The sequence below is a fragment of the Ambystoma mexicanum genome, chromosome 12, assembly GCF_040938575.1.
Source record: "Ambystoma mexicanum isolate Mex_15411 chromosome 12, UKY_AmexF1_1, whole genome shotgun sequence".
NCBI lineage: Eukaryota > Metazoa > Chordata > Amphibia > Caudata > Ambystomatidae > Ambystoma > Ambystoma mexicanum.
Window position 1 is genome coordinate 131,258,996 of NC_090936.1, and position 27,712 is coordinate 131,286,707.

At 41.4% G+C, this 27,712-nt stretch overlaps 1 protein-coding gene across 2 annotated transcripts in view; it reads right to left on the bottom strand.

The window, feature by feature from the left end:
- The window catches only part of PHF21B (PHD finger protein 21B), a 460,667-nt gene that overhangs the window by 74,122 nt on the left and 358,833 nt on the right, over nucleotides 1–27,712 (bottom strand). For both annotated transcript variants that reach the window (XM_069628165.1, XM_069628166.1), the window contains one exon: nucleotides 9,050–9,101. In XM_069628165.1, coding sequence (XP_069484266.1) covers nucleotides 9,050–9,101 — 52 coding nt within the window. The remainder of the gene's footprint in view (nucleotides 1–9,049; nucleotides 9,102–27,712) is intronic.

A 27,712-nucleotide genomic window follows, 5' to 3' on the forward strand; every position in this document is an offset into this window, starting at 1 on the left:
TTGCACTTCTCGTTCTCGCACTTCCACGATCTGAATGACACAAGGCCTAGTAAGATCGTTTGTCTTGTCCCCCCTCTATCTTCCCTTCCTTGTCTTGTCGCGCCTAGAAACACTTGTGAACAGGCACGTTATAAATAACTTGTATCATAAAGGGTTGGTACAAAGGAAATGTCTTCAAGTCCTGTGTACCAGCTGTCAGCTTTGTAAGGCTGCCAGTCAAGATTCTTTTTAATTAGGACGCAAACTCTGAAATTCAAGCAAATATTTTTCAAGTACATTGGCCAATAAGACTGTCACCACTCCATATTGTGGAGTGAGAACAACATCAGACCGAATTGGGAAGAATAACTAAGAAAAGATTAGGAATGAGGGTCATCAAGCAGAATTGCAATATTTAACACCATGGAACTAACCAGCAAAAATTAGAGCATGCAGGGGATGTGCATTGTAAAACCTGGGACACATTAGCAATAATAACAATGAGGCAGGTTTAGCAGAACTGATGTGCATGATGTGGATTTACAAGAAGGATCAATTGGCAGTACGTTGTATTAATTTAATGGGATTTTGTAAAGCACTGACTGTGAATTCACTTACGGTTTATCAATAAGGAGAGCAGACAGGTGGTTAAAATTATTAATTTATCATGATCAATAAAGATCATCAGATTGAATTATCAGCATGATTTGGATTACTTATAATTACATATTAGACAGCTCAGACGTGGTATGACTTGTGTAAGTAACCCATTACCATCCATAAACCCTTCCTCTCCAGATATGGTTGTAGCCCCCCCTCAAAAGCATACTAACTACTACATATGAATATCAACAAATTATCCATCTAAACACTCTTCAGACATATTCGCATAGCCCAACCACCTGCCATAACCGTCGAAAGATCCATCTGCCATAACCTCAGAAAGATCCACCCTCCTCATCCCTCAAGAGCATATCACCCCACAATTTATTAACCACCACACATTAATATCTCCTCACTCTATCCACCCACCAGCCCCACAGTACCCCACTCTCAATCTGCCCCCAACCCCCATTCAAAGACAGGGAGCCACAGAAATGGTTAACATTGCACTTTACAAATACTGCTTAACATGACATCACATATAGGCATAGCACCACTCTAGCTACACAGTTGCAGTCCCACCCTATTACACAAACATTAATACTGAATTCACCCTTACAGGGACATCGACCAGCTACAATCCGGTTCCCAAACCGCCCAGGCACATCATCACCCTTCAAACCATACTAACAAAGGCACATATCCACAGTACCCCAACTCAAGCCCACTGACCCGAGGAAGGGGGAACAAATACGAGGAAAAAGAGGAAGAAGACGGGAAAGAAGGAAGATGAAAAGGTGGGTACATTGCAAACTTTGGACCTAGTAGTCCTGAGGTGTAACCTAGGCTTCTCCACCTGACCAGCACTCTGCAATTTTGGGCAAAACACTTTATCTCTCTGTCTTCCTGTTTGCTTATCAACTAAATGTGCTTAGAAATAAATTTGTACAACAGTGTAGAAAGCTTTTAAAAAACAAAAATGTCTTAAAAAAGAAGGGATGTAGATTCATGGTTAAACTGCACACTGTAGCCAGAAGATATGGATTGTAATCCTGGCTTCCCAATTTAGCAATAATTGTGTGTTGTTATGACACGCTCCATTAAACCATAAAAGATTTGAGGGGAGAAGAAAGGGGGAAAATGCCCCATAATACCCAGGTACTCACACCTCTGCTCCATATTTGACGAAAGCGTTTTGACCTTGTGCAAATCGCTGAATAAAATTGTTAAGTGCAGTATCACATGGTCTAGTGGCTAGATTACAGACTTTGGGAACCACATGATGCAGATTACAATCCTGGGCATAATTTTGGTGTGGAAATTATCCTAGCTCTAAGTGTCTGTGTGTGACCAATTCGAACTGCACTACTAGGTATTAATAGCTGGGTGTTGGTATCATTAGCAGTCTCTTTTATTAACATGCTGTATCTCTGGGTTTCAATAAATATTGCTTATAAGCGTTCAAAGATCAGTCATCGAGGTTGACAATCATTTCAAGAAAGCACAAAACCCATGACCATTAAATGACTTTCCTGAGAGGTCATTGAAGGATCAAGGTTTTGTGCTTTCATCTGTGACCTTCATGATTTTGGGGGGAAAATGTTCACTGACTGTAATAACTTGTTTTCCTACTTTTCGAAAATGTTGTGATCTCGGGAAAATCCTTCTTCAGCTTTATTATATTATGAATATTGGAAGGGCTAGAAATAAATGGGGCACCAATATGAAATTGTTGATCAAAAAGTCAATAATATTATGCACGTTTTATTACAATATTCAATTCTTTATGTTGTGTTCCAATAGCATCAGTCAAAATGGTGAGAAAAGAAAGCTTTAGGCCAACAGGTGCTTCACTCTATGAAGCTTCTTCAGCGCCTCCAAATGTAAATTATGTTCAAATATCCGTGTAAAAATTGTTTATAGTATCGCTTTGTAATAATCTTCAAAAGTCGCGGTCTATGATTTACAATGATTTATCTTCACTTCAAATTGTATCAATTTCTTTTAAATATAATATTTTGCCATTTTATATCATTTTTCTAAGTATTCGATTTTAATGGGAAATTATTTTCAGTGATCTCATGGTTCTGAAAAAAGCTCTCATGGACGATTGTAGAACTTTGCATAAAGGAACGTGTTGGTTCCTGTCGATATCCCAAGTGGTATCATGAAGCTAAATTGAGATTAATATGAAAAACATACCAAAGATGCAGCTGGACTGGATTTCATGTGGAAAAGTAAAAAAAGCAAAGGGGTTCAAATAAAATAAAAACAGGATGGGTTTTACTAGGGTTGCAATAAATAAACATAAAATGCAGTTTTGGATTAACAGTCTCAAAGTTAAGGTCTCTGGCTCTGGGTTTCCTGACTAGCCACAAATTACGGCCTTTCACTACTCACTCTTTGCTGACAGATCTCCTTTGACCTCCTTGTCGCTTTGCCACATGCTCCAACCTCCTCCAACCTCTGCTGATCCATCAAATGGTAGGCTTATCTGGGGCCGACCGTTCTCTCACACATAGCCTGCCTAGTCTTGTTTTATAGCCTCATCTTCCAAGGTCCTCCATTAACTCTTCTTTTTTCCTTATTCCCCCTTCAAGGTTCTCTAAGATCCTTTGTTTGTACTGTTACCACCTCCTCCTGATGTTGGTGCACTTCTTTCCATCACTTCCACCTCGTCTTTCACCAGCCCTCTCCACTTGACGTCCACCACCTCCTCCTCCACTTCTCTCACACCCGCCAGCCCCCTTTAGACACCTCTAAAATCAGATTTAACTACACAATCTCTCTACAACTTTCCTGGGCCCTACAGGCTCCTAGTTCTCCCTCACCCCAACCTCTTGCGTCTCTATTGCTAGGTTCCTGGGTCCCTATATTTCCATCGTTTATTTTGTAAAGCATTTTATTAACATACACCAAACATAACATACAGCCTTTTACTGTTCCAAAGCGTGAGCCAGTAAACCCTACACAAGGCTGTCAAACAAAACACAATCAAACAAATAAAAACAACCAACAAATGTTTGATTGTGCAGTCCTGACCAATGGGTATATGATCCTTTACGGGTGGTGAAACTCAGATTCCTGGATAGCTTCACATATCCCACATGAATTCTCTTAAGCTTTCTACGGGGGCATTGCATCCAACGGGGCGAACAGTGTGCATCATTGATTCAGGGCATTCCATGCTGCAACATCCCCACTCCCCTCCCTCATCCCTCTAAACACTGCTCTATGCCAAACAGAGGTGTCTATTACAGCCCATCTCTCGGCGCCACGCTTGCACATCAATTCGCCCCTTAGAGACTTGCTATGCAATTGACCGCCAAAACTGTTAAACCACCAGGCATGACCAAAACATATAATGTCCCAATATCACCAGTGCATCTCGGGCAGCCCCGCTTTTCAGCCCAATGAAACTGAGATATCTTGTGTGGAGTCAAGTATGCCCTATGCGCGATGTACAATTACAGTAGCTTAAATCTGGCATTTCTGGAGACTTTTCCGGTGTACATCAGTGCCAGGCCCATTCTATATCAGTAAACGTTCTCCCCAAGTCTGCCTTGGAGCACACTGCCAAGTCGGGCTCACTCAATTGCGTAAGAATGACTTGTACAGTCTATAAACAAATTATCCTCCTTCAGTCATATCATACATGGCCTTGAGGAATGGATCACCCTCAGTACACTCACGAAAGTCTGCCATCTAAGTTCTATGTCTTTAATCAGACCCAAGTATAATACAGATTGGCCACCATGGATGCCAGAGTGCTGCATTAAGCACCCAAAAGCCATCAACTTCCCTTCCAGCAACAGGTCACCTGGAGTGGTCACCCCATGGATTTCCCAATGCTTTCTAATCTCACTTACAAAGTCTGATTTCTTTTCGAGTATCACAGCCGGTAGGGGAGGGGAGTAGGGATCTGCAATTCCCAACATTCTCCAGACCCTGCACCGCAGAACTTTGCCCAGTGCCCAGAGGCAGATGGGGAAAGTGGGCCTCCTGCACTCATAGCACCCCTTTCAAAAAGTAAAGTCCAATAGAAGGCAGTATTTGAAGACATGTCATCTGCCAGCCAGCCCACAACACACTGCAACAGTCCAGCAAGATGGTGTATTTCAAAGTTGGGCAATCTGATTCCCCAATCCATGTAATCCCGTTGTAGGGTACTCAATGCTATCATGTTTCTTTTCCCTCCCCAGATAAATTCCTTAGCCATCATATCTAATTTCCTAAAAAACCTCTTGGGAATGTTAAATTGTATGTTAACGAAATAATAAAGCAGACGAGGGAGTACTACCATCTTCAAAAGAGTGACTCTACCCATAATCGACAGAGGGAGCTTCCACCAGAATGTCACTGACTTTGCTACCCTATCAAAGGCCTCCATTGAATTAGGAGTATGCAATGCTTCAAAGTCATGCCATACATTGACACTGAGGTGTCAATTTTGTGCTTCAACTCCAGATTTGGGCAGGTCTATGAAGGACCACCAGCCCAGCTAGTGGGAACAAGCAGGACTTCTGTCGACCAATTCTTCGTATGCCCAAAAGTTCAGCAAAGCAGTAAAGTACCTTGAGGATGTGCTGTAAATTGGGATCAGGGTGTGTGACAAAGGAGCACATCGTCCGCATACAATGAGATAAAGTGCCTAATCCTATCAATCAGAATCCCTGAATCTTCATATTCTGCTCTTAAGAATACAGCAAGCAGCTCCAGGGCAAGAATGAACATCAGAGACAGAGGGACGCCCTGCTTAGTTCCTTTCTGTAGTTCACAACTATTAGATAATTCTTTCCCAAACCGTACCCTAGTCGTCAGGTTTCATATAAATCAATTGTACCCACCTAAGAAAGCCAGACCCAAACCCAAAATGTCACAAGGGAGGTGGCAGCCGTACCAATAAGAAACCCAGCTAAGTTACCATTTACTCACTCTCCTTCTCCAGGGCCCGGGTTTCCTGGTGGAAAGAGGGCCCGGCTCTACCACCTTGCTCCACAAGGGGACAGACGCTTAAGGTGACTTCTTTTCTGAACCAGAGAACAGGGAGGAGGAGGTAGGGGGGTGGGGGGGGGGCATCGTCCTACCGTACCTAAACTGCCAAATACATCCACAAAAGCAAGATCATCAAGAGAGCTCACCTCACCCAAATACTGGGTGTCAGGGAAGGCCCAGAGGTTCCAAAGGATAAGAGACAAGACTTCTTCATTTAGCGCATTTGTGTTAAATTGGGACCAGCTCTCTCTTTCTATGACATGAGTTTGTAAAAAAAAAAAAAAAAAAATTGTATTTGAGTTAGCTGACATTCTTTATAATAGGACAAGCACTGACCTATCTGACCACAAAACTATAGTCACATTCCAATTTTAGGAGTATAAAGTTACTTTTTACCAACTGGGATGTTCTCTTCCCTGTGAAGAGAATGGCAGGCAGTGTTTAACTGAGGTATCAGTTGGTGTATCAACCCAGCTATGCCTCTCCTCGTGAAATAAACTAGAACTATCAGAACCCCTGTCAGTGCCTTGTGGTTATGCCATGCTACTTGCAGCTAAGCTTCAAAAGATGATTTCCTTTGAATAAAATATTCAAAATGTACTCTGAGTGGAAGGTAAAATCAGAGATTCAGAGATATGCACCATTGTAGGATCAATATGTTGTCTTCCGATGTTGAGATCATCCTTTTTGAAGACCATAGGTTACTTTTTGTTAGGACAGTTTTTCTAAAGTCCTACCCAGACTTCATATAAACCATAGCGGAAGCAGTACATAAGCTCCACCCTTAGTATATGGCTGTACCACCCGATAATAATTTGGTAGCATGGACAGAGCAGCTAGGTTTATCATAGGAGGGAGAGAAAGCTGTAGCTTGGTACAAAGAAATTGTAGCATACATATGGTCCAGAGAAACACTGAATCACTATGTATTGTAAAAGTAAAAATAAAAGGGTTTATTTAAATACAAGTAGGCCAAGATAAATCTTGGGGAAATAAGTACTTTAACATATCATATAAGTATGAATACTCAACTATTTTAGAATTCCCTAAGCAAATCAGGGAAAGCAAAACCAAATTACGCTTTAAGACAAAATGTATTTCAAGGCGATAACTTGTATGCCTGGATGAGATTTTCATGCAGGCATTCAACAAATGGATTCCACTAGAATATTTCTGCAATTAGCACCTGCTAAAAGAAAGCAGATACCATAGGAATCCATTGCAAAAGCCAACAGCTAAGTGTTATTTGCAGGCAGCATTTCCATTGTTTTAAAATGGATAGTAAAATGTAAAGCGTAAAGGCAACTTCACCTGTTTTTACTCATTACTTTTGCACTCTGTTTTGCAAACATAGAAAAGTGCATACTGGAACTGCAACAGCACCTAAGTGCTATTGTTGGCTGTTTACTACATACAACTAGCATGTTTTGTAAACTAATCCCACTTCTGTTTGTCAATCCAATCGAATGCATCACTATCCCAGGACAACATTTTAAAGGAGCATTCTCACCCGAAGAAGGGCCCTCAGCCGACCTGGTAGCTGGAAACAGACGGAAACTGCCAGTGTACCGCTCCCGTTTTAGCAGCCCCACCGCTGTGCCTCCCCGAGACCCTTCCCAGGGTGCCCGCCATTTATTTTCCCTACCCCCACCGCCAACTTCCCTGCCACAACATCTGCCCAAGACTCCCAGTCATCCCCTAACCCAGCTCCCCTCCCCACACCTACTCCAACTCCACTTGCCCTTCTTTCACTTCCAGCATCTTGTTTTTTTTTTGCCACTGGAGATTGAGGTCAAATGTGTTTGGAGCCTGTCCTCAGTAAAGAAAATGTAAAAAAGTGTTTTTATAAACTATTCTTACCCCGGCTTGAACCCTGGGGTGCGAATAGGCACCACCCCCCTTGTCGGGGGCGAGTAGCTAGCAGGTAACAGCCCTGGATCCTCCCTAGGCTCGGGCTGGTGGGCCGTTACTGGCTAGGTACGCCTTCTGATGCAGGGTATTGTTGATTTTTCAGAAATGGAGAGTCGCAAAGGATTTTGTAGCGATTCTAAAAGGACCTGTTCCCAGTTTATAAAAAGTAATCTTTGTGTCTTCCTTAAATAAAAACTTGCCATTTTAGTATGGAAAAGGATGCAGTCTATCTGATATCCATAGTGGATCTTGTGAACGCTTCATGCTCTTTTTATCCAAACCCAATGACATGAACAACAATCAGAAGTTGGGGCTTTCTCCAAGGAGTATTGTGGGAGGTGTATTGATATCATGCAGAGGGTGTCATGTAAGCAAAGCCTAAATACTCATTGCTACCAGGCTGGAACATGGAGCAAATTAAAAAACAGTGTGTGTTTCTACTTGGACATGCCAATATAAAAAACAGACAACATTGTAAACGGATGTCAAAGCATCAAGAGGACTATTTCACTTAAAATGTTAGGCAAATGAGTCAAGGAGTATGATAACTCCCAGCAGCGGCAAGGCTATTTTCAGTCATTGTTCTGCTCCGACAGAACTGGACCTCTGATCACCGCTAGTGGTGACAATGTTTTTTTCTTTGACACTATGCTTCAATGCTAATTTTTCAGATTGAGGTTTACTCCATATGGGGGAGTTTTCCTTCCTGGGGTGATGTCCAATAGTTTCAAGCTGCCTGTAAGGTTTAGTAGCATAATGGCAGACGCACTTGGGCACTCTTAAGGGATGTTCTGCCTGACTTTGGAACATCTCACCTTACTATAAAGACAATGTGGAAGCATGATGCCTAGAGCCTGATGGAGCACAGCTGAAGCTATTTGCTAAGAGCACCTTCGCTAAATGGCTAAAAACATCCCTGAGACCTACCAGATCGAGGGATCAATCTCCAGCCGCTAAAGCGTGGAGGCAGCCTTTCCCTGCCTCAACAACCTGTGCAACATTCAGTTCTCAACATGAATAGTCTCAGCTTGCAACAGGAGTATCTCGTTAAATTACATATGAATTACATTCGATTGATATTAGACTCAGTGTATACACTCCAGCATGTAGATCGATTTTACCATACAGCATAGGCATTTCACTATGAAGCCTACATAACATTTGAATGTATACTATTTTATTATATATGCATGTATTTTAATATATTGTGCTCATCTCTTAAAGCATGGCATTGGCAGTTTTGATTAAAACATTTATGCATTTCAGTATTCTGTGTATATGATTTATATGCGTGTAAAATGTACATTGCAGTAAACAGAACATGTGCAACACAGGATAAAATGCATCTCGATGTTCACCATACGATTGTGTATGCAGATCACTAAACCATATAGGCAGTGCAGTATAGAATATATGCATTGCACTCTTTAGTATGTAGATGTATGGGGCCTAAAATATGTCTCTGAAGAGTCCCATAGTTTCCAGGTGTTGACTCAAGACACACTGAACTTTTATGGAGACGAATGTAAATAATATACTGGCCAAATGAAGTTGGACTTACCTTCTAAGTGCTCTGTTGTTACCAATCCTAATGCAACCATGAAAGCAATTTTCTATGTAGGGAAAGACAAACGGTATTAAAACATGTTTTGTAATTTTGCATGAAATACAGTGCATGGGTTAAAAAAAAAAGGCGCTGATGGGCTTTCTTCTAGCAGCAGTTGATATGATTACTTTAATGAGAGCAAACTGTATTCACAAATAATTTAGGTCTTTAAAAACGAGTGTAATTGCAATAAAAAAATCAAGTTATACAAACAACGTTAAATGTATTGGTTCCCCCTTCATTCTATGGCAACAAAATCTGTGAAGCATTACAAGCCAACCACTTAATAAAACATGAGTCAAGTTAAATAAGGCTTCCACAACACAGATGACACCAAATGACATTCTGAATGACATCAGCAAAAATGTCAACAATCAAAATCATAAATTTGTGTAAAGCAGTGTTAAGGGAGTTTTCCTAAAGTGCACTTTGAGGTAAGACTTTATAAAACTATCCCAATGGTTTATAGATCCCCAACTCTTTGCATCAGTCTGTACTGCTCATGGAACCTTGGTAGAGTGGCAGAGCAGTCAGGCTTACCATAAGAGAAGGATGTGAGCTGTAGCTAAGTACGGGGAACCCAGTTAGTAATGAACTTCAAAGAATAACTTACACAAATACATTTATATAAAATATTATATTCACACAAGAGATGTTTTAAAATACTTAGCAAATATAACCAAAACACATAAGATTACTTGAAGATATTTTTCAAAGGCCACGGCATAGTTTGAAGTTGCTCTCGGTTACAATTGTTACAGTGTTTCACACTAATGACAATTCTACCATATTATTGGTACTACCGCGCACTCGCGTAAATCAGACGAAATACAGTAATTACATTTAGTTAGCAAAACTAGATTAGATAAAGGGCCTCATTCCGAGATTGGAGGTAGCCATGGCGCTATTTGCGCCATGGCTGCCTCCAATACCGGGTCTGTGTCCTGTCTGGTTGAATGGGGACTTACTGGGACATTCCGACCTGTGCGGACCCGGTAAGTCCCCATTCAACCAACCATTCCCCATTTGAGCCCCCATAGCCCCCCATAGGGATAATAGCAGGCCCGTTATTAGCGCCCTGGTCCCTTAGCGGGACCCGTAAAGAACGTGTGGTCAGACCACGCGTTCTTTGCGGCACCAGCTAAGGGACCTCGGAATTGGGCGGTAAGGGTTTGACGGCACCGGTCTCTTTACCGGTGACCGTTATCCCTTACCGCCCAAGTCTAAATGAGGCCCAAAGTCTTTTAGGAAGGAAAACAGTTGGCTAGTCAAACAGTAGCAGAGCTTAAGGTTCTAGAGACGGTTTCTTTGCACATTAATGCTTTTAAAGTCCAATTCGCAACCCTAACTAAAAGACAGTTCGGAGAGGGAGCAAAGTTCCTGTGGATACTTTCTAATCCTAGTTTAAAGTTGCTGGAAGATTAATTCAAGTACAGATACCCTGTTAAAAGGATTTTCAAAAGGGACACAAGCAGCAGCTTGGGTCAGAGATAAGAGGGGGGCACCCTGGGCACCTCTACCTGCACTCCAATGCTCTGGAGTGAGTTCTTGGAATAAGGTAAGCAATACCTTTTCTCCCAACAGTACCTTAGGTTAGAAGAAATGTTCGTGGCTGGATTCACCTCAATGTAACAGTGCTGGACCCGGCCTCTGGATTCCTTGGTCTGGTGACGAAAGGCAGGACAATGGACAGGATATTTTAGCAGCAGCGTAGAGGGAGGACCTCTGTCACAGATTTCTTCAGCTCGTCTGTGGTTTTGGCTCCTTGTCTTCAGCATCAACAAAGGACACAATTTGCCCGGTCATTCTTCTTCAATTTCCTGGAGTGCAGCACTCTTGTGAGGGGACATGGATGAGTCAGATTGTGTCTCTGGACGTTCGCTGGAGCTTAACAAAGACTTGGATGGATTCAGCCTTTCTAAGAAGATGCGCTTCAATTGGGTCGGAGGCCTCCTGGTATTCGCGGTCCGCAGCTCTGGAGAGGCACGGCACCCTGGGAGATGGCTCAGATTGGAGTATGTCTCAGAACTGGTTGTTCCCACCAGTCAAAGGGAAGGTGTCGTCCTCTACTGAGTTCCTCAGTTGCATAGAAAACAGGGTCAAGACAGCATGAAATTACATGCTGGCGAAAAAACATGATGCTGTTCGTAAATGGAGGGGCAAAGCGACACAAAATTGCATATCCTGATCTGTGCTCCAGCATGTATTTTCATGCTGGTGGAAAACCAAAAGGAAGCTGCCTGACTGTTTCACCTGGTAAAAGCAGCAAATTCCATTGGAATATAGTGTAAATGCCGTATACAAAGCTTAATTTGCAGCCAACAATTACACTTTTTCCAAAACGGATTGTAAAAGAGAAGAGTAAAAGAAAGTTTTGCTTATGGCTTATTCTTCACATATCCACTCTGTTTTTGAAAACTACACATATTGCATCGGAGGAAACCTTTTGCATGTAGTTAGAAACAGTGTCCTCCGGTGCAATTTAGGAGGTTATTAAAATGACCCATCAATTGTCCTCAGGAAATTCGCAGCTCCACTAGAAAGGGTTTCGGTCAGGCAACTAAAACATCCAGAAAGGAAATGGGAGCCACTGACCAATGTGAAAATTAGGTATTTCGTCAGCTGGAACCAATGTTTCGGATGCAGACTGACGACCATATAATTTGACTTCATTTTATCACATAAAATCCAGGAAGCACATGGATTGCATTACAAGTGTAACCTGATCTTTGACAGCATTGAAGAGTGAGGACGAGACTGGCAGCAGTGAAGTGTTCTAGGGTAGTGTGATCTGTTTAAGTTACCTAGGATCAGTTAGATTTCTTGGCAATACTATATACAATCTTGCAGCATGGAAAATAAGAAAGATCCACTGCCAGTTGCTGTGTAGAGGAGTTGTGAACATGAGGGAGGAGAGATATTGGTAATGATACTCATCTAGTTTTGGAGTATGGTGACTGCCAAGGTAACTTAAGTGGCTTCCAAAAGATCTGGAAATTTCACTGGAGGGATGTGCTTTAAGTCTTTTAATATATGATACTGTTTACAGGTTGGGGGTATCCTATTCCAGAGGGCAGATCTCAAGACCAAGAAGGGCTATTCATAGTTTAGAGGGGTCACTCTGGAGATGTAGGTCGTTTTTCTGCTGGGAACAATCATTCTAATGAAGAGGATGTTTTTGGATTGGGCTCCACACTCACACACTTTAAGTGGGGAACAGTATGTCGGTTTGCACTTTATGGGCCAAATTTCTCACTGGCACAATGCGGCAAGAGACCCTTTGGGGTAGGGTACGCTGTACGAGTGCCCTAATGGTTTTTAGTAAGGTTTTTCCTATCTGGATGTATTACATGCTGATTTTAGTGACATTCTTTGTAAAGTGTATATTGTACATTAGATACTGTGGATATAATACTGTTTTTTTTCAATCTCTTTATTAGTAGGTCAGTAAAGTAAATCACAGAATAATCAAATACAGAAAGGAATAGTTAACCAGAGAACACAAAACAAATCTTCCAATGAAATAACATGTCAATAAGCAAACATAATCAAATAATCCCTCCCACATACTAATAAACTTTTCATTTATATAAACAATAAAAGAACAAAATACGACAGCCAATTCAAATCATCCAACATGGAACACACACACAAACACCAACAACACACAGACACCAAACAAAACACCCAAAAAGGATAGGAAAAAAAAAATCCCCCCTTTTTATTTGTTTTTATTAATCTTCCTTGTTCCAATTCCTCACTTAATTTTCTTTTACCTCCTCAGCCCCCCCACCTCTGTACCACCTCTACCTACAACTCATAAATCCACAGCCTACATAGTCAATCATACAAGGCATTGAATGGACCCCAAAGGAGACTGTATACCTCTTCTTCACTCTAAAGGAGAGCTTTTCAAAATTCGATAAGGTGCGCAAATCAACTAACCAATCCTCCACCGTAGGATTCTTCCAAGTTTTCCACACCCGAAGGATCAGCCTCATGGCCACCAATAAAGCCTTATTTATCCAACCACTATATTTCAAAGTACGCCTACAACTACCTCGACGTAGAAATAAGATAGTGTTCCCACCCGATCTCTGTGAAACTACATCTAAGATTAAATCAATCCCATCAACACAGAAATCCCGAACTCTAGAGCAATCCCAGAGAAGGTGTATAAGGGTACCAACTTCCTTTCCACATCCCCAACATAGATTATCAGTTTGCAGCCCTAGTTTGAACATTTTAACTGGCGTCCAGTACACTTTACCCACCACTTTCTGTCTAATCAGACGCAAGTTCAAATCTGTACCCACATTGGCACTTACCCTAAGAATATCCTTCCATTCCGTCTGTAAAAATTATATTCAGATCATCCGACCATACCAATCTCAATTTATCCCATGCCGCAATATGTTTATTTTCCAATTGCATAAAATTCATATATGTGCGCACTGAATACTCCTGACCTGTAAGCAATTGACACAGTGCAAGTTTGGTTCCCAATGAAACACCAATCATTTCTTGCCTAAGACAAATCAGGGAGCTCAGGTCATCATATTTTCATCTTTCTCGTTCGTGCAACCCATATTTCCTCTGTATGTCTTCAAATGTCAAAAGATGATCACAATCCACCATATCACCTACTGTTAAAACCCCCTTCCGAACCCAATTCTGCCAAATCAAACATCTACTGTTCAATTGTAAGACCTCATTATGCCAAAGAGACGCGTCTTCGCTAAAACCATATGACTGGCCATTCTCTCCAAACCACCTCCGCAAGGTTTGCCTGGTTGCCACAATAGACTTCAACTTCAATCTATTAACCAACATATCGCCCATAGTATAACGGCTATTCAAACTATACGGATTGCAAATCCCTCTTTCCATGCGCAGCCAGATAGCACCTGCAAAGTCATCATTCGTATAATAAGTACCCCTCTTAAGCAGAAACACCTTACAGTATTTATACAAGTCAGGATATCCAAAACCCCCTTCATCTATACATTGCACCAACATAAATCTAGGGATCCACGGTTTTTTACCCAGCCCCCATAAGAAACATTGAAACAGTTTCTTAATTTGCAAAATCTGTTTTCTGGAAATTAAGAATGGAATTGACTGAAATATATATAACACTTTCGGCAATAAAATCATCTTTATTGCATTTATCTTAGCCCATAATGACAAATTAAGTCTTTCCCATCGTCTTATTGGATACACAATTTTATCTACGAGTTTATCAATATTATATTGCATAATTTTCCTCAAATCACCAATGATATATATACCAAGATATTTAACACAAACAGGGGACCATTTGCAATTCCAAACCTTCAAGATATATTTACTACATTCATTAGACAATGGGAATATCTCAGTCTTGTCCCAATTTATCTTATGACCCAAAATTCCACCTACTTCCTCAAACATCCGTTTCAGAACCAATCCACACTGTTGAGGATTAGACAGCAGGACCAACATGTCATCATCATAAGACAAAACCTTAACTTCCACGCCCCCAACACATAAACCTCTGATTTCTCCACATTGTCTAATATAGGCCGCCAATAATTCAAGTGCTAAATCAAACAAAAAAGGCGATAGAGGGCACCCTTGCCGTGTGCCTTTGGACAAAGAAAAAGACTCAAAGATATCAAACCATTAACAGTCACCCTGGCTCTAACCTCATAGTGAATACACCTAATCATTTTCATAAAGGTCAGTCCAAATCCCATTTTTAATAAAGTGTATTCTAAAAACCTCCAATTAACTATCAAATGCTTTCTCTGCATCAAAAAACCCAATCAACCCTTTCGATTTTTTATTGTGGTGCATTCCAATGACATCTAACACAGTCCTGATATTATCATATCCATATCTACCCAGGATAAAACCCACTTGAGACTCATCCACCAAATCACCCATATTAACCATAAGCCTATTCGCCCAAATTTTAGTAAATATCTTTAAATCCACATTTAACAGTGAAATAGGCCTATAATTACTGCACTTCCTGTGATCACGATCAGTCTTAGGAATGACAGTAATCATTGCATCCATCATTGAATCACATACCGACCCTGACTCCAAAAATTCATTAAAAAGAACACAAAATAGGAGATATTTGCTCAACAAATATTTTATGAAATTCCGAAACAATCCCATCCGGTCCCTGCGATTTTCCATCTTTCAATTGCAATATCGCAGCAGTAACCTCAGACACATCTATGGCAGACTCCAGAATCAATTTCTTGTCACCCTGAAGTCTCAAGAGGTGCACCTTATCAAAAAAAGACGGCAAGTCTGTTTCAGTAGAATGTAAATGCTCTTTATACAACTCTTCATAAAATAGTCTAAATTCCCTACAAATATCTTCACTCTTATGAAATACCTCACCTCTATCATTTTCAATCGATAAAATACACTTGTCCACCATCAGACCATTAAGTTTATTTCCCAGAAGCCTACCATTTTTGTCACCAAATTCCCAAAAGCGTTGTTTCGTATAAAATAAACTCTTCCCAGCTTGTGAATGCAAAAGCATCTTTAATTCCAATTTATTCAATTATGTTTCATGCAATCCATCTCTACTTTTGCACAATTCCTTTGCAAATCCGCAATCTCGTTCTCTAACCTTTCAATGTTTACTTAGTTTCTCTTTTTAGCATGGTAAGTTCTACAAATCAATTCACCCCGTAAAAAACCGCTTTAAAGCAGTCCCAGACAATTTTAATGTCAGCTGATCCATTATTTTCTTCTAAGTATTTCTGATTAAATGCTTCTAATCCCACATTAACTAGAGGGTCATTAAGTGAATTGGCTTGCATTCTCCATCTCATTCTTTTTATGAATGCCATGTAAATTGATTTTCAGATCTATAAGTGCATGATCAGAAATACACCTCTCCTCAATACTAGAACTAAACGTCTGATTAACAATCTCATCACTAATAAAAAAAAAACATTTCGGAAGGCGAGCCACGACCGCAATGCATCACCGAGCTGCCAGACTTCAGGGCAGCCTGCCTCACACAGTCCGTGTTGAGGATAATGATGGTGCTTATGCACGAACTTCGCGCAACTGTTCGTCCTCGTAATCCGAGTAACAAGTAAGTATACTCTGCTTGTGATGCCACTACTATTTCATGGTCTTCTACTATATCCAAAATTACATATACATATCATTGTAACGCATGAGTCGTTCAATAGTGTGCAGTGTCTAGATAGCATTTGTCCGAGCAGAATGCCATTAGTTACATGAATTGTCATTGTCAACAAACTTTTATTAAACTTATCTTGGTCAGTTTGTTTCATTCCTTTTCACAGGTGGTACAGGCTGGTGGCCTATCGTTCCTTTACATGGTGGCTTCACAGGAGGCTTGGACACCGCGTTCGAAGAGTGATACCCGCCTGTGCCGTTCGTGCCATAAGAGAAACATTCCCGAGTGACAGCGGTCAGTACAGGGGAATTTCTCTCGCTGTGCTGCAACCTGAACTGTACAATGTGTAAACTTTTGTATTTTTGTGTCATCAAAATAAGCTACAAAATAAACCACCACATATATTTTAACAACGGTTGTTTCGATTTTTTAAATCAATCAAGTGTGTCTCCATTCAAGGATGGACGTCAGACACCTGTGCTCGGAATGGGTGAAGTTCAGGACGCTGTGAAGCGGGGTGGTCACTATCTAAGCTAACCAAATATATTATCAATAATCAATGCACTAAATAACACTTGTTCAAAGTTTTTCAGTCGGTTATGTCTCTATAAAAGTCACATATATATCAATACTATCAATGAACATTGGATTATACAGGCCTTAGGTCAAGGGTCTTGACCACTATAATACAGTGTCTGAAGTGTGGGTCTGTGCTCACAAGAATCTCTGATATGTGGCATTTGTTATTGATAGGCAACGATATACTGCAGTAGGGGTCTAATGTTAGTAGGGGATCTGCTAGGTGGCCATCATGGCGTGGTCAGTGGTCTGGCACATGAAGAGAATACCTTGCAGGGACACAGGGTCAGAATGGCAGTTACTTTCCACTGGCGAGGGTGCGTGGGCAAGGACACGTTTGTGGTGATGAACGAGCCATGTGCATGGTTCAAGCCGGTTCACATGCAGGACCGTGATCTCAGAGAGTGATGTGTTACATTTATTAGCTGTTGCAAATACCTCTGGAGTTTTCCAGTCAGAGTGGGAACGAGGCTGTGGGCCATGTGCTCTGCGCACTGTACTATCGCATTGAGGCCTGGTCACCAAAATGGAGTACAAAAATGGATGCCCCGTGTCCTTTAACATCACATAAGGGCAAGGGACAGGCGCAAACGGCCAAGGTGCCAAACAGCATGTACACTTCAAAAGGTACCCCACGCCCAGGGGCCATCACTCACATGACCTCCTCAGACCCCGTGTCTCCAGGCAGGCCTCCCCTGAGGCAGGCCGCCCCCCTGCAATCCACATAAGTGTGTCTCCATTCAGCAGTCTTCCTGTGCCTTATCTGCACGCCCCAGGCCCATCCATCCCACCCCCTCTATCAAAGGTGGTTCGCACCCGTGGAGGAGCGCTGGCATGGGGGGCTGTGACGGGCGCAAACGGCCAAGATGCCAAACAGCATGTACACTTCAAAAGGTATCCCACGCCCAGGGGCCATCGCTCACATGGCCTCCTCAGACCCCGTGTCTCCAGGCAGGCCTCCCCTCTGCAATAAACATAATACCACAACATACACGTATTCATTCACAAACATACCCCTGTTTCTAATACTTTATAAACCACTTGATATGTCTCATGAGAACATCTTTGTGCTTTGCAAGTCAACTCCTGAACCTTCTACCTGAGAAGCACTGAGTGCTATGCGAATCTGCTCGTCGCCGTGCTATCTGTGACCGCTTCGAGCAAACTCGTCAGTGTGCTACCTGTGGCCATCTACCTGTTCTCCTGCAACATACTGCTCGGCCTGCTGAATCCAACTTTTTGTTGGTCAAGGTAAGGCCATGTATCCTAGTCATATTTCGGTCATTTTTACATTTCAATCTATTTGCTATTACAGTACCCAATAGAGCTATGGTCATTGGTCTCATTGCTATTGACTTGAGTTTCAATTGTTATGCTATCAATAGATCTATTTATTTTCATCTGTGTCCATTTTCATCGAATTGCATCCTTCGGGGGTCCAGTCTATAATGTAAGCATGGTTCCTTTTCGTGCAAGACAAAACATAAATTTCTGTAACTTATGCAAATACTAAGCCGCACATGATGAACTGGTATAGTTCCAGCGACCAAAACAAACCTTGCATTGAGCATGGTATGGTTCATTTACTTTTTTATGACATTTTTATTCATCAAGGTTTTATAATAATCTTGATATTTACTTTTCAGAATTTTCAACAATGCCTGCCTGTTCGATTAGCGGTTGCCCTTCGAAGACCCATGCTAAATCTGAAAGCACGGCAATGCATGTATTCCCGAAAACTGTTGATCGAATAAGAGAATGGGTCAGACATTGCGGATATCCACTGGATGAGCTGGAAAGTAGAGTCCAACAAGTCTTTGAGGACAAGAGGGGTGATCGATACCGCATCTGTACACCACATCTTGGGTAACAAAGAACAAACGGCGATCGACACGAAAAGTGCTCGCAAACGCTATTCCCACTCTATTCATCCACAATCCGACACTGGTGAGTCATGTGTCCGTTTTTAGCTTTAGGCCTTGCAGTAGTGTGTAGGTAGCCGAATGGATTCATTGATATTTTAGGTGTTGTTTCCAATTTGTAATACTTTCGACATTGATATGAGTGTATAGCTTTTTGAATAATGACATTTATCAATATATTATTTTTAGATTTCATAACCCACAAACGAAATCTATATATGGGCACAGGGAACTGTGCTATATTGTGCATTACTCAAGTATTCTGTCTCCTTAAATGGCCAATTTTAAATATTGGCATTTCATTATCAAACAATAATTTACCCTTACAACTTCTTGACTATCCCTTGAATCTGAAGCAAGAACATTCTACTTCCGTCACGTGCTCGCAGTTATCAACCACTTCTAGTGCGTATCAGGTAATCATACTTGGCTATTCCGCTACAGACTTGTTTTATGCATGTCAAGTAATAGTTTGTATGTATCGTGTGATTATTTTACCAATTGTTTGGTTAGTGCTTTCCAATTGATGTACACCTTAGTTGTCGTCCCCTGGTGTTTGTTTTCAGTTATAATTAGTGTTATCCATACTAATGCAAGTACTGTCTTTCAGGGAGATGCTGAAGCGTCCACCACATTGACAACAGCCCTAGATGTTCTTCAGCAGCCCGAGGTATGGATACTGACAGCTCAACTGACCGTGATCATCAGGACTGGAACACTTGTCGTTTGATTGTTCTACATCATGTTTCATTTGTGGTTAGCCGTTGATATGTACCTGTGCGGTCGACCCCAAGCGTGTGTTGTCTTTTCAATATTGTAATCCTTACTAATGCAAATACTATGTTTCAGGCTGTTGTTGAATCGTCAACCCACGCACTTGATGCGGAGCCTGACATTCAAGTAATTCCGGTGGAAGCGGGTCCATGCGGATACGAATCGGCGCAACAGCTTTCGAAGTGCACACCACATTGACAACAGCCCTAGATATTCTTCAGCAGCATGAGGTATGGATACTGACAGCTCCATCGAGCGTGATCATATAACGTGATTCCATTTGCTATACTTTCTTCCCTATTAACGCAAGTACTGTGTTTCAGGGAGATGATGGAGCTTCCACTACAATCACAAGATCACATTTAGATGATGCAGATGTAAAGAAATCGGAGAAATAAGTAGATTAAATCTGATCATTTTTAAATATTCCTTGATTCTTTTAGATAATGCAACATTTGTGGTTATCTCTTCATATGTACCTGTGCCGTCGACCCCAAGTGTGTGTTATGTTTACGATATTGAAAACCATACTAACGCAAGTACTGTGTTTCAGGGAGTTGCTGATGCCTCCTCTTCAATACAATCATTCGTGGCAGTCCATGTAGAGCTAGAGGTATGTATACTGACATCTCCATCGAAGTAGGTCATCAGAGCTCGAATACTTGCCGTTTGATTGTTCCACACAATGTTTAAATCGTGTTTGGCTATTGATATGTACATGTGTGTTCGTCCTCACATGCGTTTTACGCTAACAATATTTTGATACACATTAATGAAAATACTATGTTTCACGGAGTCGATGGAGCCTCATTCCATGCTGTCTATGCGGATACAGAAAATATAGTCGTTGCAGCGCAAGAGGAAGGGGAGACATGCGGATACGTATCAGAGCAACAGCGTGCAGACGTTGACGGTCGAGTCAAAAAAGTTGTAAAGAAAAGAAACCAAAATAAGGTTAGTTACAAACAGTTCATAACTTTAGAAATTTTTGTGTGCTGGGGACTATTTTATGTTTTTTTCCAGTCAATTGTACTATACTTTATCTTGTGTTTAAACTGAACATCCCTTTTCCAATCTGTCCTCTAGTTAGCCATGGGTCTACGAACTATACATACACAGACAGTGAAGCGAATGAGAGATGTTGCTTGCCAGACCATTTAAACTATGGAGGCTATGGAGGAACTATCAATTCAGACGCGCCGTGTTGAGACTCGGGATGCTCATGTCCAGTGGCCAGAACATGAAATGAATGTGTCCGGAGAATCCAGCAAAGTTTTATGAGACCATTGCTACAGTACGACTGCTCCGCCGCAACAACATGATACTGGAAGTATTGAAGATAGCTCTGAAGTAGTCGCAGATCAATTCACACAATCTACACCCGCCAAAAAATTGCCACCAAAAAAGCTGTCGACATTGTTGTGTTCTCCCATCAATGTTGAAGTAACAGATGTTGAAATGACAGATAATGAACCAGCAGCAGCATTCACCGACGCATCAGAACTTGATAGCAGCGATATTTCTTTCAAATGCGGCGATATGTCCTCAACGTCACAGGCCGAATCAACTTTGACGCAGGATGACAGTCTAATGAAAGAGGGCAAATACATAGTATTCGACAGTTGTTTGATGGATATTATAATTATGCTCAAATGTGGGAAGCCATTGATTCACGTGACTCGTCAAAAACAAGGCAGTAACGTCACAATACATGCCGCCTGTAGATTACATCATACGTTCTCATGGTCTGCACAACCGATGGTGGGGAAACTGCCAGCAGGCAATCTACTGTGTGCAGCTGCATCACTTTTTAGTGGCTCCAGTTTTAGTAAGTTAGAGTCTTTCAGTTAGTGGGACTCCATTTCATTTAAAAAACGCAGTACTACAAATACCAACATGATTATCTGTTTCCGGCCATTAGTGATGCTTGGAAAATTGAACAATTGTCTCTAGCAAGTACATTCGAAGGCAAACGATTCAGGCTAGCTGGCGATGGACAGTGCGACAGCCCTGGATTTTCTGCCAAGTACTGCACCTACCACTTTCAGGACATGGATAGTAAGAAAATTGTGAGTTTGGTGGTCGTGCAGGTAACACAATGTACATCCTCAGTGGCCATGGAGAAACTAAGATTTATAAAATCAGTGGAATATCTACAATCGAGGGGAATGCACATCGACCTCATAGCCACGGACAGGCACGTTTCAATTGCCAAGACAATGAGAGAGCAGTTCCCACATATTAAACATCAATTTGACGTATGGCATCTTGCTAAATCAATCAATAAGAAAATCTTGGCCGCAGGGAAAACAAAAGGTTTGGAAAGTATTTCAGAGTGGTCCCAGTCTATCAGCAACCATCTTTGGTGGAGCTCCAAAACTTGTGAAGGGTCAGTGGAAATACTACTTGAAAAATGGCGGTCACTGATGCACCACTGTACCAACATGCACCACTGTACCAACGTGCACCGATGGTCAGAAAACCTACATTTCCACCAATGTGAACATGGCCCTTTATCCCCAGTGGAGGCACGGAAGAAGAAGTGGTTGAATCCATCTTCACCGACACACAAAGCCATTGAGAAGATTGTTTTCGATAAAACTATCAAGAGATTTGTGGGGACTGACAGAATTCTGACACACAGGAGGTTTGGAGGTGTTCAGCATACAGGGCATGAGACATAGGACTCTACTTGCCGTCTTGGCCCATAACGAGAATCTCGGCCATGAACAATCTAGGACTAAGGGTAATGTAAGGATGCCTCGCTACACTAAGGCCTTTTCAAAAAGAAGTAAGCAATGAGTGATCAAACAAGTCTATGAGGAAATGGGAGTTCGACTTTGTCAAAAGCCTTATTGTTGCTGTATTAGAGAAGCACAGATATGGAATTTTGAACGTTTCTGTGCAGAGCACTGATCCATTGCCACCCAACATTGCCACTGTGCCATGTCCTCCCAAAGGAGAGCTGGTTGTGAAGTACAAATCCCGGTTTAAAGAATTGTAATACGATTGTCTGTATGCACACTGTACAATAAAATTAATTTACAAAAAAAGTACGCTAACCCTAACCCCTACCTTCACCATCCTGGGTGCCGAACTACCTGGGTGTCATCTTTGAATTCTCTCTCTATTCACCTCATATTGCTGACCTTGTCTAGATGTGTATGTATATATTTTTGTTGATGTAACTAATTTTCGCAATCTCTTATAAATGCTGGGCACTGTTAACCGAGGGGAGGCTTGCGTATTGCAAATAATAAAACAAACAAACAATAAATCTCACTTTCAAATCAACTGCTCGGGTACTTTATACTTTCACCTGACCTTCCCCAAAAAATTAAAAGTCTCAATAGTTATGGTTCTTTGGGGCTTCAAAGCTCGCAGACAACGAGGACAAAATTGGGGCCTTAGAACACGCCAAGCGAGCCGTTGCAGATGGGAGAGAAGCCAGTTCGCATTTGCACATTGAGGCGCACTACATAGATGGATTCGAAACTTCAAGTTCTCACAGATGGCTTTACTACGGGATGTTGCAAAGAAAGAATGTATGCTAATTTCTAGTGAAGGTCAGCGGCTTTGATTTTCAGCTCGTGCCCTGAAGAGGCCCACAACTCGCACTGGCAGTATAAGGTTCTATTGTTTTTTGACCTTGAGAGACAGGGACCATGCAGAAAGAACTTCATTTGAAAGGGGGTTTGGGGGGTGCAATAACTTTTGAGACGATAAGAAAATTCTTGAACAAGACAGAGTTTCATGTTAGTTCAGTATATGAAAAATCGTTGTCAAGAGCACAGTGGGATTTACGGACTGCATTGCGCAGAGACACAATGGAAATTGCAAATATAATGTAAGTAACTCTTTAGACGCTTTTATACCGGAATGAAGAATTAATGAATGGATGCATGAATAAATGAATGAAGAGCTTTGAAAAGGTTTGTGGGATCCTCCTTGTAGCGGGCACATGGGCATGCAGGTCCACATTCCACGCGCATGTAGGTTTCTCATTGTGTACCAACCTTGATTTATTTAGTTAGTTTTCACATTGATTTTAGAGCCGACCATACTCCATTGCACTATACTTGAAAGCAAACAGTTTCAGCTCAGCCGTCATAAATAAAATGAATAATATTAATAAAGATCGACTGGCGAGACTAATTATACATTTTATGTTTTCAAAATAGGTATATACTCCCCTTTTGCCACCGTCACCAGTTTCAGACACCGGCCAAGGATTTCCTCAGCCGCCAGCTGCAGCTTAATGTAAACAACTGCATCATTCTGATGATCTTATGGGACGATCGCCAAGGGCCCATATGCCCTTACGTGGTACTAGCGGCTAGAAGCAACATATCAACCTTTACGCTGGCCTAGTGCCTACTTGATGGAACAGCCTTGCGGTTCAACGTGCGACAAAAGTGGCTCTTTGAACGAAAACCAACACCCTGTGTACCATAAAGGAACAGCGCGTGACTCACGATAACATTTTAAGGATTTGCGGATAGAGATAAAAGAAAATAAATGACTTTCGGAGTTCATATGGCAATTGCAGAATATTCTATAAACAGTTAATGTCAAATAAATGTACTTTACCAAATTTACCGTGTTGCTGTTTGATTTTAAAGTACAGTTTCATATTCCGAATTGCGGCGCGCTGTGTTGTGAGCTGATCTGTGTTGGTTTCCGGGTTCTGTGTGAAGTCGCGTAGAAGACGACTGGCGCGCGTTTCCCTACGCAGCACAGTAACGTCACGGAGAGAGGCGGGAATATGAATGTTTTGATAATGTCAGGCTCAGGGGCGGGGGATATGATTTAGTGCCGCAAAAGCAGGTCAGCCAGGGCGATGGGAAATGATAGGATTATCACAAAATGGCAGCTCCCTGGTGCCTGTTTTCGTGTGCGTTTAATGGACGAAAACTCGGGTAAGGTCCATAGGAAATTTTTCTAAAATCGGGCGACTTAGGCTTAAAAACACATGGCCGACCCGTAGGGGCAATAACATTTTTTGACCGAACCATTCCTTTAATTCCGCACCTAACTTCCCATTATTATATCTATAATCAGATCTTCTGTCCAGTTCACTATCACCAAGTTAAAATTGCCACCTAAAATAATCGCCTCTCCCTCCATCTCCCCCAAAAGATCATCAAACTTCCTAAAAAAAAACATATCCGGGGCACATGGAGCTTACACTGTCCCCACAGTAAGTTTCTTCCCGTTATGTAATATATCAATCAGAAGAATACAACCTTCATGATCCCTTACTGTTTTCTCAATTTTGACAGACAATCCCCTCCTAAACAAAATACTAACCCCTCTAGATTTAGTATCATAATAGTTTGATACCACCTGTGGGTAATTGCAAGTAGACAAATAATCACCAATCTGTTCACTCAAATGAGTCTCCTGAAGAAACACAATATCCCCTTTAATCCTCCACATCCGTGCCAAAACCTTCCTTCTTTTAAACACACATCCAATGCCACCGACATTCCATTAAACAAAGATTAAAGGATCAATAACTCACCACTAGAATGATCTGCATTTCACACAATCACAATCCCAGCCATTGACACAGACTTGTCTCAATTCCATATGTGGAAGAAAAAAGAGAATCTCCATCCTAAGAACAAAAAAGGTTAAAAAGGAAAAAGAAAAATTTGTGACAAAGAAAACCCCACCCCAGAACACATAAAAGACAACAAAAGACACACAAAACACACATATCCACTAGTACCAGACGCCCAACCACCATTGGGCTTATAATAAGTAAAATTATATACACACCAATATCTATTCAGAACTATACTTACCAGGCATCCCAGGCCAACATCTACAACCTATGTATAAATCGCCTATCCTACTTTAAATCATAACAAACCAAGTGTACTCCAATAGAATCATAAATAAAGCAGCAGAACCCACTGCCATAAAGTATAAAACCAATCATCCAACAACTTCTTGAACCCTGATCACCAAATCCTACAATTCCTCCACCTCAAACCCCCTCCCCCATTAAGCCATACTAATAAATGTAAAAAACAGAAATCCCGTTATTATTCATCAGGGCCACACCTATCCTACAGAAAACACACACCCAGATTACGCATCTAACTGTACCCAAGTACTATAGAATTGGCCAACATTATCAAAATCACATCCAACCGCCCAACCCATACCTTCCAACCCTCCATCACCAACCAATTCTAATCCAAGAAATTAACCGTCTATAACAATCTACCACAAAAAATACCCCCATTTCCAGACACATAAATTAAACAGCCACTGCCCCATCCACTTACAAGTACATTTACAGAACCATATCCCCAGGACACATAGCATTCACTAACACCAATACAACAAGATCAATGCATGTTACAAAAAGCAAGTACCCCACAATGTTCCCAGCAAGCCACCACAAATATCACATATGATGGATCCAGCCAACTCATTTCCCTGATATGGTGCCCAACATAAACATCATATATCTAAGGAACACAAATATCTCATCAACTCCAACAATTCAACCATCCCAAAATCACGTAACCTGCAACAGGATAAAAAACACAAAGATCAATCTCAACTAATATATTGTGTAAGGCCAACCGTGAAAGGCCCATAAACAATCTACAGTTGCAAACAACCAAAGTAACACCATATACCCAAATCTTTTGTTGCAATCCCTCACAGAAACAAAGAGAACCCTCCCCCACACACAGCCATCCATCAAATATCAGACAGTATAACAGGACAGCATAACAAGAAGTCAACAACCAATGCGAGGATGGCAAGCGAATAAAGCATACAGTGCATCATACTGCTAATAAACATACATCATGACAAAAGTGGACCAGTCCAGAGCCGACCCTACATGTCAAACTGTCTAAAAAAAACCCATCATCATTCAATAGTGGCCAAATGAAACATGGGATCTCTGATCAGAGAATGCATATATTGAACTCAAAGAACAAATGAACAGTTTAATTAGAATATCTATCAAAAGCTTGCTATTCCATACAATGGCTGATTCCCATAACCAAACCATTTCCAGTCTATCAGACAAGGATCAGCTCCAGACCAGTCCACAAGAATAATCAAGCAATCCAAGAAGAAAACAAAAAGGCCTGTGCAACCATTCTCCTCATGCAGTACAGTCCCCAGAAAGTTAACCTCATATCCAAAGTTCTAAGAATATTAAAATCAAGCATACCTGTCCGGCTTTCTTACATTGTGAACCGTGCTACTATAGGTAGACTAATCTTCAGGTATACAAGGCTGAACCAATGAATTCCGGGGCACGGAATAGATCATCCCAAATCAACAGGAACAATTTACATATCAGAATTAGTGGCACTTTAAGGATACCTACATACACTTTCAACCCCCACTGAACTGGACTCAAATATCAGATACTAAACGTCACATCAATTACAGTGAGGGATATAGTAGAAGTTGGGACAGGTGACCATTGAATCACTAAACCAATCAATAAAACAAAAGTATCTGTCCCATGGTGTTCCTGAATTAAATGAACATCAACCACTATTTGACAGTTAGTGCTGTAGTTAAGATGCCCATACAATGAATAAAGTCTTTCACCCAAGCCGAGACAGATTTTCTAGCGAACAATATGGAGCATGCTAATACTAGTAGGTACATAGGATACAAAATACCTTCATCTAAAGTGCAGATAGCTAATTGAGCATTCTGTATTAATCACTTACACTGCTAAATCGAAGACGAACCCACATTGCAATTACTCACTGAAATCCCTCACTTACAATCCACTTTCATTGTATTGCCAAGAAGAGAGTATGCCTTATAAGCGTGACTGGAAATTAGCATAAGTATCAACAGCAGTCCACATAGTCAATTGTCCATCAATACAGAAAGCCAACAATGTAGCCTAACCTCCAAAACCCTTCACTGCACATTCCCACCCAAGCCACCCAGTCCCGGGCCATCTGGAATCTTGTACAGCAATAGCACACTCCAGAGGGGCAACCGTGGAACTAAGCTGGGTGCATGCTGGTTTCCAGAATTTCCAATGTTGGCTCAGTGGCAGGCCAGTCAGAAGGTGAATGCGAGACCCAAACTATCCCTCCACATCTCCATTCGCATCTTACTGTACGACGTAGCAAAGCCCCTGCAGAACCCTACAAACTGTCCAGATGCCAGGATACT